Source organism: Elgaria multicarinata, chromosome 8, assembly GCF_023053635.1.
Source record: "Elgaria multicarinata webbii isolate HBS135686 ecotype San Diego chromosome 8, rElgMul1.1.pri, whole genome shotgun sequence".
Classification (NCBI taxonomy): domain Eukaryota; kingdom Metazoa; phylum Chordata; class Lepidosauria; order Squamata; family Anguidae; genus Elgaria; species Elgaria multicarinata.
Genome location: NC_086178.1, coordinates 75,386,920 through 75,409,524, shown reverse-complemented (window position 1 = coordinate 75,409,524; position 22,605 = coordinate 75,386,920). Strand labels below are relative to the sequence as shown.

The window sequence follows — 22,605 nt, the reverse complement described above, 5'->3', positions numbered from 1 at the left end:
ACACAAAGACATAGGCTTTTTCAACATTTATTTATCCACAACTGATTCAACATTCAAAATCCATGTATGAAAAAGTATGTTAACCTGGTGGCACCACCTTGAGCAGCAATGACTTCAAGTAAGTGTTTTCTGTCACTGGTGGGTCATTATCACATCACTTTTGAGGAATTTGGGCCCATTCCTCCTTACACAACTGCTTCAACTCGGTGACATTTGAGGGCTTCCTTGCATGAACAGTTTGCTTCAGGTTTCCATGCAACCATATAGTGAAGACCAAATTCCCACTGTTTCAAATCCTTTTATAGAGTGGGGCGTCCAAACTCACTACTGAAGATCTACCTAATTACTTAAAACACCTGATTCTAGCTATTCCCTTTAATTGTGCTGATGCAACCAGAGGTTCGCTTACTTTTGCACATATCCTGACTCTGAAGTACTCATTGCCTAATTTATACATTGTTTTATTTTACAAGACACAGAACTGGTTAATATAAAACCTAGTGGATATTTAGAAAAGGGCTGGTTTTGATTCACAGTAAAATTATGGAATTTCAATAATTATCATTAGGATTCACGAACTTTTTCTCACCTCTGTATTTTCTCAATACATCTCAATTTCTATCCTCAAACAACCCCCAGTTCTGTTCCCCCACACACACACACATGGAAGTACATTCATAAAAGCAAGTAATCATATTAGATTTATAAGGATTTATCACCTTATGTAAATAACGGGCTCAAGTTAAAGGAAGCCAGATTCCAGCTGGTCATCAGGAAAAACTTCCTGACTGTTAGAGCAGTACGACAATGGAATCAGTTGCCTGGAGAGGTTGTGGCCTCTCCCATACTAGAGGCCTTCAAGAGGCAGCTGGACAAGCATCTGTCGGGGATGCTTTAGGGTGGATTCCTGCATTGAGCAGGGGGTTGGACTCAATGGCCTTGTAGGCCCCTTCCAACTCTGCTATTCTATGATTCTATGAATGTTTTCCAGGTAAATGTTCCCTTAGCCTTGAGCCATATCCAGGTTTACCATCATCTTGCCTTTCTGCCCTTATTTTTGCCTTTTCGGATCCATACCATTGGTGAGGAAACTTGGTACATAACTAACCTACTTCATGTTAACATGAAAAACATAATTCCAAAACAATTTGTTTTAGGGTGTTGTTGTTTTGTTTGTTTTTTTAAAAAAAGATTATCTCCCTTCCCAGATTGCTGTGCATTACCATTACTAATTCCCCTTTTGCTACAGCTTGAAATCATGGTTCTTTGTTTTTATAAATTAAATCTGAAATGTATTTTACTAATGTATGTTGATCTCTGAGCTATAATTTCTTCTGAATCTTTTTCCTCCTTAACTGCAGGGCAGCCAGCAGGGCTTTTTTCCACTCTGCATACTGCTTACAATTTAGGATGCATATTTTATAAGCTTAACTTTAATGTGGCAATTTTAAACCTTCAAATGAGTAATAGATTTGAATTTGTTTCTCCCTTGCAATCTTTGTGTTTCGAAGTTCTGTTTAGTAACATTATGTTCTATAGCAATTTGACTGGCTTTATCTTTATAATTGGTTGAGCGTCAAGTTTGGCTTACATGACATAGAGCAAGGATTTTGCTTCACAAGGATTAAACAGAAGCAAAGAGGTCATTATTTCAATATGTTTGTGAAGTTTAGAAGATGATTTTTAAATATATAGATACATATATAAATCAGAGTGCATCATTTGAAGTAATGAATGAATGAGCAGCACAATCAGAACTCAACAGTCCTGATCCCATTTACGTTTCTAAAGTTGGTAGAGTAAGAAAAGCGTTTATTCACACATTAGTCACCGCTTGGTTGCTAAAAACAAAAACTCTATTATTATTATTATTAATTTCTTAGACATCTTTCATAAAAAAACCTCAAGTGGTCCTACAACAAAAAATAAACAGTTAAAAACAATTAACAATAAATATCATGCTTTCCTCTAACACAATGATAAAAATAATTGCTAAGAGTTAACTGAGAACGAGGCAAGACATAAACCCAAAATACTTTATCATGGGGGTGTTTGCAGCTAAATCTGGGTTAAGCTAATTTATCCTGGGTCAAATTCCAGAAAGACAATGTGTGCACAATCTTTAATCTTAACAGAAATACTGTATAGCCTTACATTTCTTATCCCAGTGAGAATTTTGTGCCATTATCCCATTTCTCCTAATGTTCTCATCCTGCTGAATAGGATGATATAATCTAAAGAAGCAATATAATTTTCCATTCAAGATAACCTCCTTAAGGGAAAGGGGAATAATTCCAAGATCTCAAGGGTAAATGTGACTACCACATACATACCACACAGAGATATACTATGAGCAGATGCATGGATTTACCCTGTTTGAACAAGTACTACAAAATTGGGATGTAAAATCTTGAACCCAAACCGGGGAAATAGTGTCAGGTTACAATCAACATAAAGTGCAAAAGCATCTTACAAGTGAATATTGTGGGGATGGGAGGAGTCAGTAGGTAAGGGCTACATCTCAGTGGTAGAACACATGCAAAAGATTTCAGGTTCAATCCTTGACAGCGCAAGGTCAGGCTTGGAAACTCAGAAGAGATACTACCAGTTAAGGGTAGACTAGCCTTTGGCAATGCATTGTCCTTTCAAATGTTTTGGACTACAACTCCCATAATCATTTATTGGCCATGATAGGTGGGATGATGGGAGTTGTAGTCCAAACCATTTAGAGGGTACTAAGTTGGGGACATCTAGTGTAGACAGTACTAAGCTAAATGGACTAATGGTCCAACTTGGTATAGAGTAGCTTTCTATGATCCTGTGGAGTACCATGAGACTCATATCATTCTATATCTGATATATTTTAAAGGATATTCTACATGTCGTACTTCATTTGAACTATTTTATAATATTACTTGCCAACATGTTCTGTTGAAAGAATGCAGACATTTGGTGTTCTTTAGAATGTCTCACTCATTTTCAATGTTGACTTAACCAACGTCCTTATCTTGGCAACTGATTATGGTTTTCTTTTTTCCTTCCACTATTTAGTGTGGAATTAGATTTTAAGCAGCAAGAAGACAAACTACAGCCAGTGCTGAGAAAACTTCATCCTATTGAGGAAACTCAGGTTGCACCTTTGCCTTATTCCCAGGAGAGTTACTCCTCAACTCCCAAGCAAAAATCCAAAACTGAATCAAAAAAGCATGGAAGATGGAAACTCTGGTTTCTTTAACTAAATCCGTAATATATGGAATTTAAGGCCTTCTTCGAAAAACACATCCACACAAAGTTGTGGATTTTTTAAAAAAGGGATCTTGGTAATTTGAGCAGGTGACTGTCAGCAAGTGTTACTCTGACATATTATGGAAGTATTCTGTTCTCACCATATGTACCAAAAAAGGCCTTTGTACCTATGAACTAACTTTCAGGAGCAAGGCGTTAAAAATACACCTTGCCAACTTTTTATTCGAATTTCACCAGTGTGGGATGTAAAAGAATTTTAAAAATCAGGATAGAAGTTCATGTTAACCAAGGTGAAAGTAAAACTACTCTCCCCCAAGACCCTTAACCCACAATCATTTTTTTTAAAACAACAACACATTTTACTGTCATCTTGTTCATACCCGAGTATATCAGTTCAATTAAGGGTTTTTTTTCCTGTGTGTGAAGGAAAAGAGCAAGCATTTTGTTTCCAAAGGCCTTCATTGTACATTTCATTTTCCAGATATGCTGGGGTAGGGTAGTGCCATTTTCAGCACATAAATATCCTGAGGAAAGCACAATATTTTCAAATGGTCCGAGACCATGAATAATCTTTAAGATGTGATTATGTGTATACTTGCCTTTATGTGCTGTAGCATTAAGCCAAGTGATTGCATCTCAGTGAAATGCCGGCACCTTTAATTTAGTATCATCTTCATTGCCAGACCTACTGCTCACTTTAAATAGTGAGGAGCCAAAAGTCACCCAAAGTCAGGACATGCCTTTAATCACTGAAAGTTGACAGGGTCAAAGCTAGGGGCACTAAGCTCTCTTAGATATCATTTTTAATCTGTTGGTACCCAACAGCTATATATGTTCTGGCACCATATCTGGGAGGGGGGAGAAAGAAGAGGTGGATAACATTAAAACAACAGATCATTGGCAGCTGCCACAATTTAATACTCTTTTGTAATTCCGTCTTGAGAAAACACTATACACTATTGACACACTGTGCCAGAAATTTTATAATGTGTTGTGCTTTTTAAGAATTCACAAGAGCCTGGCAATTGTATTTAGTTGTGCATTAAAGAAAGATACCCAACTATCTGAATCCCCATATTTAAAGTTCAGTATTAAAAAGTCAGAACATTGAATGACAATGCAGTGTAATAATTCATTTAAGAGTAATATTTAAAATGTGCTCTCAGTTATACACTTTCGGCATGACCCACCCAGTTAAGCATTTTTAATTCCCACCAACTTCAGAGGGACGGAGTTGAGCACTTAACTGTCCCAATGGAAGTATTGGAATTTGTGTGCTCTCAACTCTGGATGGATTATACCCTGAATTATTTCTGTTGTTTAAATAATGTCTCTGGAAAAAAAATATTCTGTAATGGCTTTCTCTGGAAACATTTGCATTAAGTGAGAATTCTCTGATCTTTTATATTTTAAATTTCCATAGGGTACATGGAAGATAATAGTCCTACAATTTACTATCTCGAAACATTATACAGTGGGGTTTTTTTCAGTATTAGGAAGCAGAAGCGATAAATCATTTTGTTTGTAGTATCTCCACCAAAAAGATATATGAATGTCTGACATGCTGTACTCTGCTTACTTCAATATCAAACTCATTATTTAAATACTATCAATTTTATATTGACCCAAAAGCGCAAGCAATTTGGTTGTTTTCTGAAAAAAATGCTTGGGTTAATGAGATAATGAAAACATGATTGTTATGGTCAACTTCAAAACGCAACTTCCTATTTATGCTTTAATGAAAAACTCACACCTTTCTAGTAAAAAATCCAAGAGGGCTACAAATCATTGTACATAAGCAAATGGTATTCTAAAATATTTTTTGTGAAAGCTGAAGGATGAGAAAGGCATTTCTGTGCCATGAAGGAAAGTGCAATTGTTTTATGTTGGAGGGGGAGGGCGGGAATAAAGTATACGGCATTTTATAATGTTTTTAATTGAAGTTCAAAATCTGTTTACAAAAGATCTCACCATAAATATTTTAGAATTCCAAATATCTCAGAGCATTAAATATATTATTTTTATGAAAACCAAGACAGATCCTCAAATATAAGCATATGTACATTAAACTAAGGTGTTTATTGTGATACTACAAACATCACCAAACACTTACGTAGCTCAGTTTCTATGGCCACTTAGGCATGATCTCAGTGAAGATCATGACCATATCTAGAGAAGTGTAAGTGGGAAGTCTCCATATGTAGTGTGGCTTTTCTTATTTTTGCTGACAGCAATACCCAATTGTACACCACAAGCTGCTTTTAATATTTTCCTAAGTCCAAAGGTAGATTGCAATCCAACGCAAGGAGCTACTGTGTAGTAACAGTACACAGGAGCCCAGCTATATCCATGCACTCTCACACAACAGTGGATTGACTCCATAGACCAGGGTCTATGGTCACCGTCACACAAGTTATTAAGGTGCACGCTAAAAGCTGCACACATGTCAGTTTTCCCAATTTTGCTGCCCCTTCTCTTTCCCCATCCCAGCTGACATACAACCAAACTAGAACTTAAATTCACTCACAGGTTGTTAATTTACAGATGGCTAAATGTGGGAAAAGACAAACAAAAAGTGTGCATAGTCTTGAACATATGTTAAAGGTCTAGTGGTTTATAGCCAATGACATATGTAATTGTTTTAGGAGCTAGGCCAAAATAAGCAACATATACATGTTATAAACATACAACTCTCTGAGACTCTTAACATATGATCTGTATGTGCCCCATATTCTCGTGGGTTTCCATTCCATACAAATCTCCAAAAATATGTTTTATTTGTTGCCAAGTAAACCACAAGTTACCATGATACAAGCATCAAAACAAGAAAAGACAGGCATGCTCAGAAACCATTTTGGAGCTGAAAAGTGAAACTAAAGTTCTATAAATGAACAGTGTTTTCCTAAAACGCTTGCAAATTTTATTTTTTACATTTCCTCTTTCAAAAGATAAAATACATATTCTTGCTCAAAAGTACATATTGTGTTATCGTACCATACTATGTAACTTGTAATAAAATGTTCTTTGCAAGTGTGTAAAACGTATCATATTGTATTACATTTAGGATCACTCAGGCACAATTTAGAATTTTATGGAGGGAAGATTACAATTTGTAGCCAAGTAAAATATGTGATTGAGCTGTGAAATGACAATAGTTCCACTTTATTGAGATCTCTTATAAAAAACAGGTAGGATATCCCAAAGTATGTGTACCATCATTCTCCATTCCAGCATACATCTTAATTTGCTGCTAAATTCATTAGCAATATCATGTGGTCCCAACCACTGGTTTACTTATAGACACACTTTCATATCATGCTTTGATTCCATTTCTAACCAATAAATGCTGCAGTAATTTTATATTATCTGCTATTTTCATACTACAGGAACAATATTTTCTAAGTTTGCATAATTCCCATAAAGCAACAGTGACATAGATCTTTGTTTTGAAATTATTGGGAAACAATACATGTAAATATCACTTGTTTTCTTAAAAAAAAAAAAAGACCACTGTAAGATACTTTATATAGTCAGGATAAAATGAAAAAAAATTAAAGTTAAAAACACTAAATATATGAATTGTTTGCTTTTATTTTTTTAATTTTAATTATTTTTGCTTCTGAAAACACTTTTGTACAACAAAATACTGATTGTTCCGTCTCTACTTTCCCCTCAATATTTCATTGCTGTATTAAAGTTTAAAATCGAATAGATTAATTTTTCATGAAATTTTTCAGTTCAAATTCATTGTTAAGATAGCATTCCTCTAACAGCATCTGTGTAATACATTGAGTTGATATTGTTCATATAATTGATAATTATCATTGGCACTAACAGTACCATAAAGGCACAACATTTTTGCTCTGCTACAATAAAGCAGTGGGTTTCCAACATATCTCAGCATTATTTCCATATCAATAAAGTTTGAGTGTAGGCTACTTAAATTGGTACAGGCTGCTTTACATATACTCCTATATTTATTTAGCTCAGTGCAGTCTGATAAGGTGTTTTTGCTTGGTCGGTTGGTTTTTTGTTTTAAAAACAACTTGTTTATTTCATTTCTACTAGTTATTTTTAAACATTCTATAATAGATAATAGTAGAGGGAAAACCAAAAGGTACAAGAGTCATGAAATATGACATTACTGCAATTATAGTATGCAAAAAAAAAAAAAATTAGCTGCGTGTATGAAATCATCTAGATAAATATATATTACTAGTGTAACCCAGTGCTATTCAGATAGTTTAGTGTAACTGAGTTGAACCAGAAACTACCGTTTAAAAACTTTACTATGAAATTCAGTAGGCAGCCTTAGCCAAAGCATTATTTTCTCAGCTTTAGCACCCCCATTTGCAATTAGGAAATGATAATTCTGACCCAGGTTATAAGGTTTTAAAGACTACTGAGGTGAAGTCTGTCATAGTAATAGTTTATTCAACCAAAGGCTATTTTATTCTTCACTCATTACTCCGGTGAAGAAAAACTGCTCCACTCATAATATATCATCAACTTCGAACACCCTCCACAGGTCAACCTGACACAATCAGAAAGGAATACATCATCATTCATCCCCAGAGATGGATAACATTACCAAAAAGTTTCAGAGAAAGTATTGTAAGAATGCATGTAGGGTGGGGAGGGAGACCCATGTTCTCCAGGAGTCAAGAGTCTTGAGGAAAAGATAGCTACAGGTAACTAAGCAAGTAACTATTATTTATTGCACTTGAATGAGCAGTCCCTTCCCTGGTCTCTTCAACAATCTGCTATGTTCCACACTCACAGTTCAGGCAGAGTTGTCCTCAGTCTAGATGACTTCTTCAGAGACTAAGATGGCCAGAGAGTACAGTAGAGACAGGAGCAGCTGTTTTCTCAAAGAAAAGAAGAGTAGCAGCTGCCATTCTTCTAGAAGGCCCACTTTCACCTCATACTTCTGGATTCCTTTTTCTTTCAACAGATATTTGGAACCATAGACTCAACTTTCTTTTTTCATAGAAGGTAACTGGGGTGGATACAGGTCCCCTGAAGTCATCCCTGACCTTTTGCTGGACACCACTTGATAAACTGAAGTTACGCATTTTCATCTGGATTAACTGCCAAAAAGGAACATGAGCAATAAAGAAGTTCCCGCACATGGTACCCCTACTTTAAGGCACCGATGATCCAATGCACTGACAGCACTTCTCTTTCTATGGCAGAGTATGCCTGTTCCCAGGGCAGCAATCCCCCGCTTAGATAAAGAATAAAGTTCAATCGTTCTTGAAACACATGTATCGGGACATCTCTTATTCCAATCACAAATGCATCATGTTTGATAATAAAAGCATGACTATGGTCAAGATTTCATAAAACAATGCTGTAATGAAGTCAAGTAGAGCTTTCTGACTGTCTGGAGAAATAATTATTTTTGTTGAGCATGTATGCACTGCTTCAGGCTGTGGGATCTGTCTATGCTCTTTGCAGTAGCCATGGATCAGATCTTTAGCGTGAGTCAGGTTTCTCAGGGAAGCAAGGCAGGAAGAGATGAGCACAACGGAAAGCTCCAAGTAGGGATATTGAAATCTGCAAGAGAGCCAAACGTGTTCTGAGTTTTATGAATCTGACCAGCAGATTCTGCAGTAGACCGCCGTTCCCCCCGCTGGGTGGAGTTCATGGGCTAAGGAACAGTTTTCCTAACCTTCGGGAATTTTGCACAAATTTTGTCATAGAAAAAATATGCAAAAATAAGAAACCCCAGCCAAAATGCACGTTCCCCCATGAGCTAAAGTGTGAAAATGCACATTTTAGGGGAATTTGTGCATGTATGAATTTGCGCAAACCTGGAAACTAAAAAAAAAAAAAAAAGATTCTGTCACTGGAAGGATGACAGCGTGAAAGGCACCAGACAATCTGTAAAATACAATAAAATGGATTTTATACAATACTTCTATCCCTAGCTCCAAGTGGAAGCTGGAAGCCAGACAGGACTGAGGCTTAAGAAGCACTTTGGTTGCCTTTAGGCTGGTTGGCTCCACCTCAAGATTGACTAAGGCTTTGTGTCTTAAAGGGGCTTGGCCTGTTTTAGCAGCCTCAGGCTTTGACGATGTGGAAATGGCTATGGCATGCAAATGTCCTCCTCGCAAGAGTCCTTGAGTCTGGCAAGGCAATCTCTTCTGGATGTAGGGGCACTGACCTCCAGGATCTTTTGGGGGAGGTGGAAGGCTAGTGATGTCTTTCTGTGACCAAATCTCTTCCTGAACTGTTTACTTGATCTTCCTCTCAGGATAAGGTGTTGGGGTCTTCTGAAGTTCTGGTTCATGACATATGTCAACTATAATGGTGAAGTAGGAAATAAGTTGGTGGTAATGGCTAATCATACCCAGAAATCATAAGATTCTTCCCTGATACACAGAATAGCCATGGCCACCAAGATATAGTCTTTGTCTTTCGCAAGCCGCACTATTAATCACACTAAAGCCTAAATAATACCATGATAGTTTTTTTGCGGCTATCAGCCCAGCACAGTCCTTAGAACAGAGTGATTAGCCAATTCATCCCAAGATTCTCAAAAACCACAATATTGTCATTCATAGATATGCAAATAGAAAGTAACTGATGGGCCAGCAATATTTTCATACTTTTGGAAGGGTGAGAGCCAACCCATGGAGTCAAAATGACATCTACTAAACTGGAACAATCTCAACAGGATTGATAAACCAGGCTTCTCTTTGATCTCAGGAGCATAGAAAATCTGCCAATACTATTTTATAGTGCTGTGCCAAAAATTTTGACCATTCCATGGTGGGGGTGGGGGATGAAAACTCAGAGAGGCTGGGAGAGGTGAGAAACTTGGAGAATTTTCTCTTTGGGGAGGGGGAGAGGTTTTCCACATACTTTTTAAAATGCAGCCAGTTGTTGAGGGGTCTTCTTTCTATTTTTTAAAACACCCCTGAATTTTCAAGAGCCCAGGAGTGTTTACTGGATGTTTATTGGAGAGGGGGAGGTCACATGGTCTCCAATAGGCTCATCCAAAAGCAGAAGGAGGTGGGGGTTTTGTTTTTGAAAAACTAAAAAATAGGAAAGGCCCTCAACCACCAGCTATGCTTTAAAAAGGTATGTGGAAAACCTGTCCCCCTCCTCAAGGTGAAAATTCTCTCAAAAAAGATTTCTGCATAGGAAGAGGGGAAATTCTCTGTATATTGATGTATATTGAATTTAGCACTAACGTCTCTCCTATGTTTGTAACGACAAAATTTTATTCATTCAGTAATCTTTCAAACAGACTGACAACCAAGGAGATTGGACATCCATCAAATCTGTTTTAATTCTTCCAACATCTATACAGAAAGGAGCACTTCCCTCTGGTTTTGGTATTAGGGCAGAGGCACATCTCCAGAAGCTCTGGAGCTCCACTAAGAAACCTAGGAAGTACATGTTCCTCACCAAATCCTTTATTATTTAGGAGAGTCTGAAGGGCCAAGACCATGCTGGGGTCCTAATCACAAGACCTCATTGTGCCAGAGGAGGAAAAAATGGGTAGATACATGGAATGGGGACTGACAAATGAGGGAATACACTTAATCAGAAATAAATACTTCATGGGCTCCCCTTAACCAAGCATTCTATTATGTCTCCTCTCTATTTCTGTAATTTCCTGAGCCTAGAAGGTTCAAGGCACCCCAAATAGATAGCAGGATTCGCCTGCTACCACAGCAACTAGTTCTACTCTGTGTGCATCAGAGGACCAAGGCAGTCCCATCTCCCAGCTGCATTGCCAGGCTCCCAGCACAAGATATTACTCCACTAACCACAGAACTAAAAAGAGCTGTTTTAACAGGCAGGGTTGAAAGTGCTGGTGTGCGAAATCCTACCTTTTAAGAGGTGCTGCTGTGCTGCTGCCAACTAATCAAGATGCTGCTGCTGTTCCACTGTCTATTGTAGCTCTCCAAAGTGTGCTAGCTAAGATTCAGTGACATTGCAGGATCTCACTGGTGCTCTCTGATTGCCTGAAGTCTCAAGCTCTATGGGACTCTTTGGGAAATCCATCTTCATGGGTAAGAGCCATTGAAGAAGGCACAGTCACAGGTATGTATGCCGGGAACTATTATTTCTTGCACTTGCAAAGTGGTAGAGTCCCACTTCTCAATGTCTTGCTCCAATTCCCACCGAAATGTTCAAGCTAGGTTGTTAGGGTCAGGCTAGACGGACCAAGACGGCTGACATGAAAGGCAGTTCTGGCTAGCTTGTTGAAGCAGAGGTGCACATGAGAGGGCAGTCAAGATCTCCTGCAGACTTTTGGCTGCTATGGGAAACAAGCGCTGACAAACCAATTCCTCAAGAGAGAAACAGACCCATTTCTATCCTGCTGCACTGGATCCTTTCCTTTTCACCTCCAGCAGATTTTTGACACACGGACACAGCCGGCTTGTCCTGAACAAGCCTGGAGCTGGACTGTTCACCTGCAGCCTCATTGAGTTTTTTCCTGCCCTGAAGTTAGTGAAACAGCTCGGCTGATGAACTTCCTAGCCAAAGTTGTGCCTGGACTCTACTTGCTATCACCAAGCCACAAAAAGGTGAGAGTTGGGTGACCTGGGGATGATAACAAAGGGTCTAGGAAAGCAAATATGAAAAAAAAGAGAGATGATAAAGGCATTGATGAGTTGATGATGAGTTTCAAATTAAAAGACTGTTCCAAAGGATATCCTCTGGATAAGAATGACTGACCAGAATTATTTACCATAGGTAAAGAAATAAAAATTAGAATTCTCTCTCAACTCTTCCATTACTAGGTTGAGTATTTGGTAATAACTGTTCACTGAAATGGTAACTGAGCAACAAAGCTGCCCACAGTGATTGGATGGAGATTCTAAGTAAAGGTTAGACAGGTTAGTAGATATCCACCAGTAGCTACAGGACAGACTTTCTAGGAGAGAAGGTCACTGACTAGATGACCCTTCACTGAGTGCCTATGCTTTATTCCCCTGGAAGATGATGCACAATTAAGATCAACATTACTATCATTCAGCTGATAAGCCCAGTAAATGAGACTTCAATAATGGTAATTAATGTTACTTTGAGTATAGAGCCAATGTGCAGCCCTTCAAAATAGTTGTAATACATTCACAAGCACATTATGGTATCAGAATAAACCTTGTGCTGTAAGCCTTGTTCTTATAAAAGCTGCATGTCAGTATATTGTCATGATGGTGCAAGGGGGGAAACACTGAACACAGTGACACAAACAATATATTTGTAGTGATGCAGCCTCAGCAAACAGTTAAAGATGCTGCCCAGAAAATATTACATTTAAAAAAAAAAAAACCTCAGACAAAGTCATCTAATATTTAGAAAACATTATTTAGGCTGTAAATAAATTTTTAAAAAAACATTTATGACTGTAGACTCTGAATTTATGCTCATTCTTGAGGCTATAGCTTCAGAGGCCTCAATTAAAAACTGATTAAATGAACAGACTGAGTTTACATCCCAGCTAATAGAGATCCATAATATTATATTTTCCCCATGTGAAGCAGCATGACAGATTTTCATAAATTATGAAGTCTAGAATAAAAAGTACAGTGATGCCAAGAAATGTGATTGGTCATGAATAGATCTAATATGGTATAATGGGCAGAGTATCAGATTGTTCAGATCTGCACTGAGCTTTGAAGCTTGCTGCGTTAACTTCAGATAGTCTCTCTCCCCACCTCACCTTCCTCACAGGGTTTTCATGAGGATAAAAGGAGTAGAATCATGTAAACAACCTTAAGCTCTTTGGAGGAAGGTAGCAATTTAAAAGCAACAACCAACAACAAATAAAACACAGCTTCCACAGAACGTTAATCAAACCTAAAAAAAGAGAGAGATTTTTCAAATCTTGTTTAAAATCAGGTTTCACATGGCAGTTAGCTTGTGATAAACCAATTTGCCTTCCATTGTCAGTTCCTTCATTTAGAGTATTAAGACATTGTTCCAAGTATAATAATTCTACTGCACAATAGCTGTGATCATCCTGTAAAGGACAAGTTATCTGAAAACACCCCTGGGACATGCCAAACACGTTTCTGTGAAGGTGTCCAACAGAATCTAATATGCCAAATACATCGTCTGTACAATTGTCTTCCTCTGCATCTTGCATCCTTTTAATATCCTAAAATACAAGGCAGGGATGTGTGTGTGTGTGTGTGTGAGAGAGAGAGAGACAGAGAGAGAGACAGAGAGAGACAGACTGAGGGCATGTCTACACCAGCCCTATATCCCAGGGTAGTCCCTGGATTGTCCCTGTGCATCCAAATGACACACAGGGATCCCAGGGGCAACCCAGGATGACCAAGGACTTTCCCCAGGATATAGGGAACTGCAGAAAATCTGACTTTTCCATGGTCCTGGGACCATTCCATGGAGCGCAGGCTGTGTGGCTGCTGCTCCTGGGTCCTCCCATCGTCCCCGCATGTAGCAGGGACTGTAAAATGGGCACGGTGCTGCATGGGGCAGTCCATGCCCATCAGGGGCGGGGAGTGGGTTCAGGTTTTGTTTTGTTTTTACCTTTTTTGCAGAGGAGTGCAGTTGCGCTCCTTCTTCCTCTTTCAAAAAAAATGGAGGCCGTGACATCCTTCTGGGACGTCGCGCAGCCGTCAAGATGCTGGGGGGGGGGTTTCGTGGAAGTCGGTAAGTCCATGGCAAGCCACAGTGATCATGCAAGGAGGGCCAAAATCAGTTTCTTCAGTGTTTTAAATTGTTGTACAGCATCCTGGTGGCTTTTCAGCAGGTAGGCAGTATATAAATGCTAATAATAAATAACATATTGTTGCATTGCCCTATTACATACTGAGAAGATTTTAAGCTTCAGCCCACAACAATTACAAGATTTATTGCAGGCACAGTGTGACCATTGGAAGCAAGGGTGCTTGAATATGGGAACACATCTGCTCAAATGATAGCAAGCAGCATCAAAGGAAGTACAGCCTGCCTTGGTCCCTGCCACCCCATCCTTCCTTGTTTCCCAGGGTATCACTGGATTAACTACATTTACAACCCAAAATAATGGTACGCTGCTGTCAGTATTTATGATTTTCGGCTGCAGAGTCTGCAACTCCCAAAGCAGGTGGTGCAGGACAAAAAATTATTCACTTCTGAAAATCCTCTTCTCTCAATACTCTTTAGGGCACTCCATCCCACCCACCCCCAGCACTGTGGAAGTAGGCAGCAAATTTAGATCTGCCTTTAGAAAAAGATGGAGACATCATGTCCCCATTGATTTTAACAGATATATAAGGCTATTGTGAACATGTAAGCCCTCACAAAAGTCCTCAAAAGTAAAGTAATAAAACCAAAGTAAAGCAATAAAACCCAAGCTTGCTTATTTATTTATTTATTACATTTCTATACCGCCCAATAGCCAGAGCTCTCTGGGTGGTTCACAAAAATTAAAACCATTCAAAGTATAAAACAACAGTATAAAACCATAATATAAAATACAATATTTTATATTATCATTGAATATGCATTTTTATTGTACTTGTTCTCTACAGGTTTTCAAGGCGGCCTAGAAATAGTTTTATATAAAAATAAATTAAATAAATATAAAACCTGGTCATTTCTCAAGCCAATCACAGAACGCTTGTGCATCCTTAATCTACTGCAACCAATAATTGTTCCAACACTCAAAAAAGGTTTTACAACCTGCCAATCAACCTGATGCTTAATGCGGTAGAGATAATAATTTAAACTGCCAGTGAAACACTGGAATAAAAGTGTGTCCCATGTGCAGCATAGGCACTGGGATGCCATGGCTCTAGGCACTGGGTTGCAGTCTGTGGGTTTATTTATTTATTTATTTATTTATTACATTTTTATACCGCCCAATAGCCAAAGCTCTCTGGGCGGTTCACAAAAAATTTTTGCAAGCAGAAAGCAAGACAAACTGTGGCCTGGTTCAGACAACACGCCAAACCATGCTACATGGCTTAGCGTGTTGTCTAAACCAGGCCAGTGTGTAGGAAAGGATAATGTGCTGTAGAAGTTTCGCTGCCTCTTCAGACTGGGACTTTGCGCGAGCATTTCTACACAAGGCTGTTAATCTGCCATATCTAATTTCGGTTTTGTCACACCAATCAACACTTGTATAATACAATCTTCATTTACTAGTATATACTAGTATATTAGATACATACAGTCATAAATACACATTTTTTAAAAAATAACACAGATATTTTCAAATACAAGTGTATATCTGGGCACATGTGTATATATTATATTCTGACACATGCACATAGTAAAAAACCCTAAAATACCTGAAAGCATAACATGCTATAGAAAGAGTCAAGGTGAAACTGAACTGAAATGTCAGGACTATTACCATGAACTCAGAATACAACATTCAAAGCCTAGCACGGCTAAGGCCATCGGCAGCTTCTTCTTCTTCTTCTTGACATTCCCTTGAAATGAACGTTGAATGGGTGTTTGCATTTCTAGGTCATTTCAACAGGGCGCACACAGGGCAAGCTCCCCATTGCACTGCAGTCAGCATGGAGAAGGAGCCCAGGTAACTCTGAACTTCTTAGGTCTGGTCCAAGCCCAAGCAGACCAAGGTTTTTATTCTTAAAACCTTGCAAAGCCAAGTGGGTTTACTGTAGTTAATAATTTATGGTTTTTTAACTAATCCGCTGAATTATGTATATCTTCTTGAACCAATAAATGCTGCATGCAGCACCTCTATCCTGCAATCATTCCTAGGTACATGCTTTAAACTGGAGGAGAATCTATGCCATTTAAGTCTACATTCTCTTTCAAGAGAATTCTCAATTCAGGACAGCTTCACCCATTTGACATAGCAGCCAACAAACACACAAATCGTTTGCCTTTGAACTATTTACTCTTCCACATCCTACCCTCAAATAATGGTCCCTGTTGTGCTAAGTGGCGTCCTGACCTTTGCCCACCATCACATATTGTGGTTGGCTTGGGGGCAGGACATGGTTAGGTGATAACTGGAATTTCCTAAGGTTGACTTGGGCCCTTTCTACACCTAAGGATTATCCCAGGAAAATGGAGGGATCGTCTGTGCCTGCTCCTGGGATCCTCTGTGTGTCATTTGGATGCACAAGGATGATCCTGGGGGAAAAGGCAGGTGTAGAAACAGCCTTGATGTATGTGGAATATTCCGCCTGATTTTAGAAAAGATTCCCTGAGGTCTTAAATGCATTTTCATTCCTTAAATTAAGAAATGAACAAAAATGAAGGAATAATCTCATGGTGGCATTTCATTTCTCCTTCATGTTGGTTAAGTCACCGAAAACACCACAGATGGGGTGTCATATAAACTGAGCACAGGCTTGCAAGTGCTTGCCTGGATTCATTTAGATCTATTTGTTTCTTCACCTGTATAAGAACATTGCCTATGAAAGCTCTTGCCATGTTAAGTTTAAGATTATTTTTCTTTTCATTTCTTAAGGTGAAATGAAGCAGCGGAAATACCCAGCCTTGCCTTTTGAATGGTATTTTCATAGCTCATTAATTCCTTTTCGCTATCAAGCATGTTCACAGGACAAAGAGCAAAGCCCAGATGTGAAGAAGGGCACCACCCAGCATCACCACACTGGCATAAATTCCTGGTTGCTTCCAAATGGATCCTTTTTTCTTTTCTTTTTTATCCTTTCTGTTTCTTAACTTGCCACTGGACTGGAATCGGGCAAAATGGGGAAAGGAACCTCTGACAGTGGAAGTGGTAATAAAAAAATGACTTTATGATATCAAAAAATGGAAGTTGTACTTCTATAGAAAAGCAATGCCTATTATACAAAACATGTATCCCTCCAGAATCGTTTCAGTTTTAATGTGACTCACTGAGATTTAATTGGTATTATAACAAGTAGAAGCTGAGAAGTTTCACTTTCTTTCTACAGATGCACTAATACTTCCATACATGCAAGAACAAATACATAAATAAATACCTGCAAGACCAAATGCTAATCTGGAGCCTTTATTGGGAAGTAATCCCCAATTACTCTACATCAACCTTGTTGCTTTTCAATCATGTAAAAACTGTCACAAAACTTCCTAGGGTGGTTGAAAGATTGAGATAAAAAGATGAGATGCAAAGACTCTCCTATTCCTATTCATTTTTCTAGATTTGAATTTTCATGAACAAAGTGATTCAAATATGTGTAGGAGTACCTAAATTCCTTTTCTTTAAAAAAAAAGTATTTCTAGCTATCGAGAGTTAAGATATTCAGTTTTGCAGTCATGTTACTATCATCGTGTCATGCACCACTTTAGTCTTAAATTCAAACTCTTGATTATGCTGGCCCTTCTCCCAAAAAGAAAAAAAATGGAACACAATAACAAAAACCCACTCAAACATAAATATTAATACATAAATATTAACCTGACACTGATCCATGGAAAGATGATATATACTAAACTTTATTTGCAGTGCACAATGCTACTACTTTATTAACACCATAAAAGTGAATCATCAGTTGACCAGAATGAGTTCAGAAATGCACTGAAACTTAAATGGTAAGTGCTCCTTTAAAAATTCTTGGTGCTGTCAGTATTCATTAAATAATTATACTATGTTCAAATGTAATGCTTTCAAGGGTATGTTCATATTCACAGTGTGCATATTTATTACAATGTACTTGGTTATAAATGTCTAGAGAAGACTAACTTTCAAATATAATTTACTGTACTTCAGAATACAGAAGAAAAGCCCAAGCTTCAACATTGTGTCATTATTTTAAAACCCAGTTAATGTAGATCTGTGTATATATTATACGCATAACGTTTTAAATAATACCACAACTGGGGGGAGCAATTTACAAACCACCTACAAAAATTACAATTTCACCCTAACACATCTACTGTAATATTTTGTCTTTGCTGTATTCATCACTACATGTATTTTTCTTCTCCTCTTCCTTATTATTATTATTATTATTATTATTATTATTATTTAGCTTTTTAACATGTAGTTTTACTGTTTTTAAAATGGACGTCGCTGCTGGGAGTCGTTCCAACATGATCTATAAAAGAATTATTACCTTCCCAGGGAAGGTCCCCCCATACTTAATTTCTGTCACCTCCTATGAGCTGAGATGACTATAAGCATGACTCGGTGCAGATTGAATTCACTCCAGCTGATGGAGGTGAAGACACGCTATAGGTCCCACCACAGTATAAAAGCGGATTGCCCAGCCGGCTTTTCTTAAGGCAGAGGACATGGTACACTTCCTAGCAGAGTTCCCATTGTAGGCAGAGCTGAGGAAACAATATCTTGAGCCCCTAACTGTTGGGTTCAATTATATCTCCTCTGCAAGCATAATTCTAACACTACTGGCAGGTACAGACTATTACACGTCATATAGAACTGCCAAGTTTGTCAAACGGGCTCTCTGGAGAAACAAAAGTCACTGGCAGCCATAAAATACTAAACTTATTAATATAATATAATATGTCAGCAAATATTGTCCAGGATTACAAGATGTTTTAACCTGCTCTTGTTAGCCATTTTATTAATACTTTGTATTTTGGTATTACCTCTGTCATGAGGAGTATTTTGTTATGTTTCTGTATGCACATCGCCTGACTGGCTAATAAGCAATAAAGCAATAAGTATTGTCTTAAGGTGTTTTTTTTTTCAAATTGTTGATACATTGTCCTGATTACTTTTTAGCAAATAAGGTAGTATATAAATGTTAAAAATAAAAAATCAAGCAGAGAAAAAATATGAACCACTGCCTCTCTTTCAAGTAAAGAGGTTTCAATAAGAACTTATAAGTTACCTTTCCTAGGGTTAAGATGGTTCATTTACAAATTATTTAAAACACTATAAAACCATAGGTATAAAATAAAACTATGACAAACGAACAGAATTTTAGCAGCTAAGAAATAACTGAAGACAGCCTCTCATCAGATTAGCCTCCAAAAGCCATCTGAAATAGGCTTGGCAGCACCTGTAGAAGACTGTAAGGGAAGGGGGGGTCATGCTGACCTCCTCAGGAAGATCATTCCAGAGATTCAGGAAAACTTCAGTCAAAGAACTGCTCTCAGATGTTGATGATGTCACCTCATGTACCATAAGGATAAACAGAAGAGAATCTGATCAGAGGATCTTAACAGGCATGAACATTCACATAGGTAGGGATGGTCTCTAAGATATGTTTGTCCCAGACTACAAGCAGCTTTGAGGTTAAGTTCTACTCTTGAATTGGACTCAGAAGAACACAGGCAGCCAGTGTGGCTACTGCAAATGTGGCTGCATATTTGTCAGGAGGCAAGCTTTCCTGTATTTTTATATTAGTTTCCAAGTCCTTTTCAAAGTCAACCCCACATAAAGTATATTATGCTAATCGATCCTTGAGATTACAAAAGCATGGGTAAGCTTGACAAGAGCTCTATGCCCCCCCCAAAAGTGTCAGGGTCTTCACAATAAATGCAGCCAATAGAAGGCACTTTTGGCCACTGCTGTTTACTGCTTTTCTGAATACAAAGTAGGGTCCAGGAGAAATCACATGCTCTGAACTTGCTCCAATGTTGTATCACACCCACTACACCAGGCATAACTCCTCTCTCAAAACCATTGGGATTGCCCATCGACATTATCTTCATCTCATCTAGATTTGACTTAAGTTTATCTAACCTCATCCACTTACATCCTTAACGGACACTGTAAGTCAGCTGATATGATGCTGAACTTATATCACCAAGGACCATATTCTGGATGCAGTGAACCCATAGTTCATGAAGGTATTTAAATCACTGGAATAGCAATCTAGTTATCCCAACCAGACATTTACAATGTTATAACGTTATGAACGACAGGGTGAAAAGCCACTGAGCAGTGCCAGAGAATCTAAAAGAAGATATCCCCTGTTGACCTCCAGATGCTGATCATCTACCTGGACCACGTCAGTTCCATAACCAGTTCAAAACCTTGATGGAAAAGGATTAAGGATATATGCCCCATCCCAAAATGTTTGAAATTGCTACAACATGTTCTTTCCTTTCTACGAAAGGTGATATGGCTAGAGTTTGGGCTAGAGTCTAACATTACCAGTGATGGCGTTTCAAGGAGCATTTGAAAGAGAAGGTGGATCACAATCCTCTTACTGGAGGTACCCTGCTCTTTCTCAAAGACACATTAATGACCCTTAGCCAACAGCACAATGGAAAAGGATCCAACATGTGTGATAGTCTTAACATGCCCAAAGCACTGTATTAACTATAGAAGATACATAGAAACTGACAAATTCCATCAGAAAAGAAACATACAAAATTGTAACAGTGAACTATAGATTCTTTATCCTCTGGTGGTTCCACCTGAAGGCCAAATAGCATATGCGCCAAAGAGCACATGTACCATTTAAAACAGCTTAGCTAACCGAGTCAGAGTACTAATTACGGTACAGAAACATAGGTTGTATCTCCCTATGTTAAGGATACAAAGACTTCTATATTTGAAGTGACCGCGAATAAATAACAGAAGTAAGAGCCATGGCACATGGCAATGTACGAGGATGTTGCTAGGAACAGAATTGGGGGAAAACACAATAACAGACCTAACCAAAACAAATCGTTCCTGTATTTTAACCTTGTAAACTGGAAGATTCTATGGAGAACAATAGATCCAGAGCATCAGGGAAGAATACTGAAGCAAGAGGAAGGAATGTTCTAATGATACAGTGCTTTTTCTGAACTCAGAACAGAAAATTTGTGGGGGGAGGCATAGTGCAAACCTAAGCTACAGACCTCTGCCAAAGAAGTGAATGAGAATTTCAAAAACAAGGGGGTATTCAAACACACATAAAATAAGGCAATGAATTTGTGAAGTTCACTCTGAATTGTTCACTCTGTAATGTTTAAATCCTTGTCTTCTGTCAAAACTAAGTGTGGCATACATATGTTGCCCAGGCCATCTCCCATCCATCTATTTAGCTTTAGAAATGAAACTACATCACATACATTCTTCAGTATTATCTATTCCTAAGTCAACTGCCAGATTTCCACATGGCACTGCAAAACGTCTGGGTTACAAAATTAAAATTTCGGCCACAACTGGGATACTGTCTAAACAGACATCGTCTTCAGCGGTAGATGTAACCCACAATTCATATCAGAATAGATTGGAATTACTATAATCATCATCATCATCATCTGGAAATAGCTTGGCTTATCATAGAATCATAGAATCATAGAATAGCAGAGTTGGAAGGGGCCTACAAGGCCATCGAGTCCAACCCCCTGCTCAATGCAGGAATCCACCCTTATTTCTGAGACAATTAAAATTAGTATATGAATGAATCTCATCAAACCAATTAATCAATCAATTAATCAATCATTTTTTCCATTAACTTCAACAGGGGCATTTAAAGAGGCTACAGCCCCAAAATCAAGTGGTGAGAAACAAACAGCAACCCACTACTGACAATATTCTTACCTCAAGTGTCTTCATTTGCCCCAACCACCTGTTTTACAACTAGTGGGTGGGGAGTAAACAGGGAAATCTTTTCTAGATTAATCTAATTCGGAGAAGAATTTGGGCCTTCTGATGTTTGCTGCTTCTTTGAGGAGAGCAGTACCAGCCCCTTGAAGCTTATTTCCAGGCCTTAGCCCCAAAATCTCTGCTTGTGTCTCTACTCTACCTTAGTTCTCATGATCTAAAAATACAGCAGAAAATCCATAGACACAAACTTTCCATCCAGTTGTTTAACAAGCTAATTTCTATGACGCTGTCCTTTCTTTACATATAACCTCAAATGTAAAATCCTTAAAATGCAATATGTTGTGACTGAAACTCTCACTAGGATCATGATTCCAACTGCAAAATAATTCTCAACAGTTGCAATGAACTCATGTCTGTTGAGGGCATATTTCTGTAAAATTCTATAAATAATCATTCTGTAAATGATTCCATAAATCATTTATCCATATCAAGCTGGAAGCAGTAATGCAATTAATTAGCATTCATTCGGATTGCTTCAATATCTACCACAGAGAACATTAACAACAGGTATGGATAATCCAGCTAATCAAAATCTTATCTACCAAAAAAATCATTAAGCAATTTAGTGCATATCTGAATATATTCGACCACTGAAAAGAGCTTAAGGAGCAGATTTCAGTTTTGCTGAGGTAGGCGCTGATATCTTCCACAGATGTACAGTAGGCTAGTAAATAAGTAAGCAATATAAAGCCTCTTACATTTTTTATGTTGTTGAGTATCACATGGGCATTATTAGTTTAAATAAACTTGTTTCTTATGATAGATTTCTGAAATGCTTGTGAACGACTTTTCCCTTGTTTTCAAGCTGATTCTGAGGTTGGGTATGTTTGATGAAAGAGAACGCCTGCAGGCATACTGTGCGTAACAGTACCGCTCGG

The 22,605-nt window shown here is 38.1% G+C and overlaps 2 protein-coding genes across 2 annotated transcripts in view; one reads left to right on the top strand and one right to left on the bottom strand.

The window, feature by feature from the left end:
* The window catches only part of INSYN2A (inhibitory synaptic factor 2A), a 66,418-nt gene extending 63,127 nt beyond the window's left edge, over positions 1 to 3,291 (top strand). The window contains exon 6 of the mRNA XM_063131596.1: positions 3,052 to 3,291. Coding sequence (XP_062987666.1) covers positions 3,052 to 3,235 — 184 coding nt within the window. The 3' untranslated portion in view covers positions 3,236 to 3,291. The remainder of the gene's footprint in view (positions 1 to 3,051) is intronic.
* DOCK1 (dedicator of cytokinesis 1) overlaps positions 1 to 22,605 on the bottom strand; it is a 427,979-nt gene that overhangs the window by 291,536 nt on the left and 113,838 nt on the right. The window lies entirely within an intron of this gene.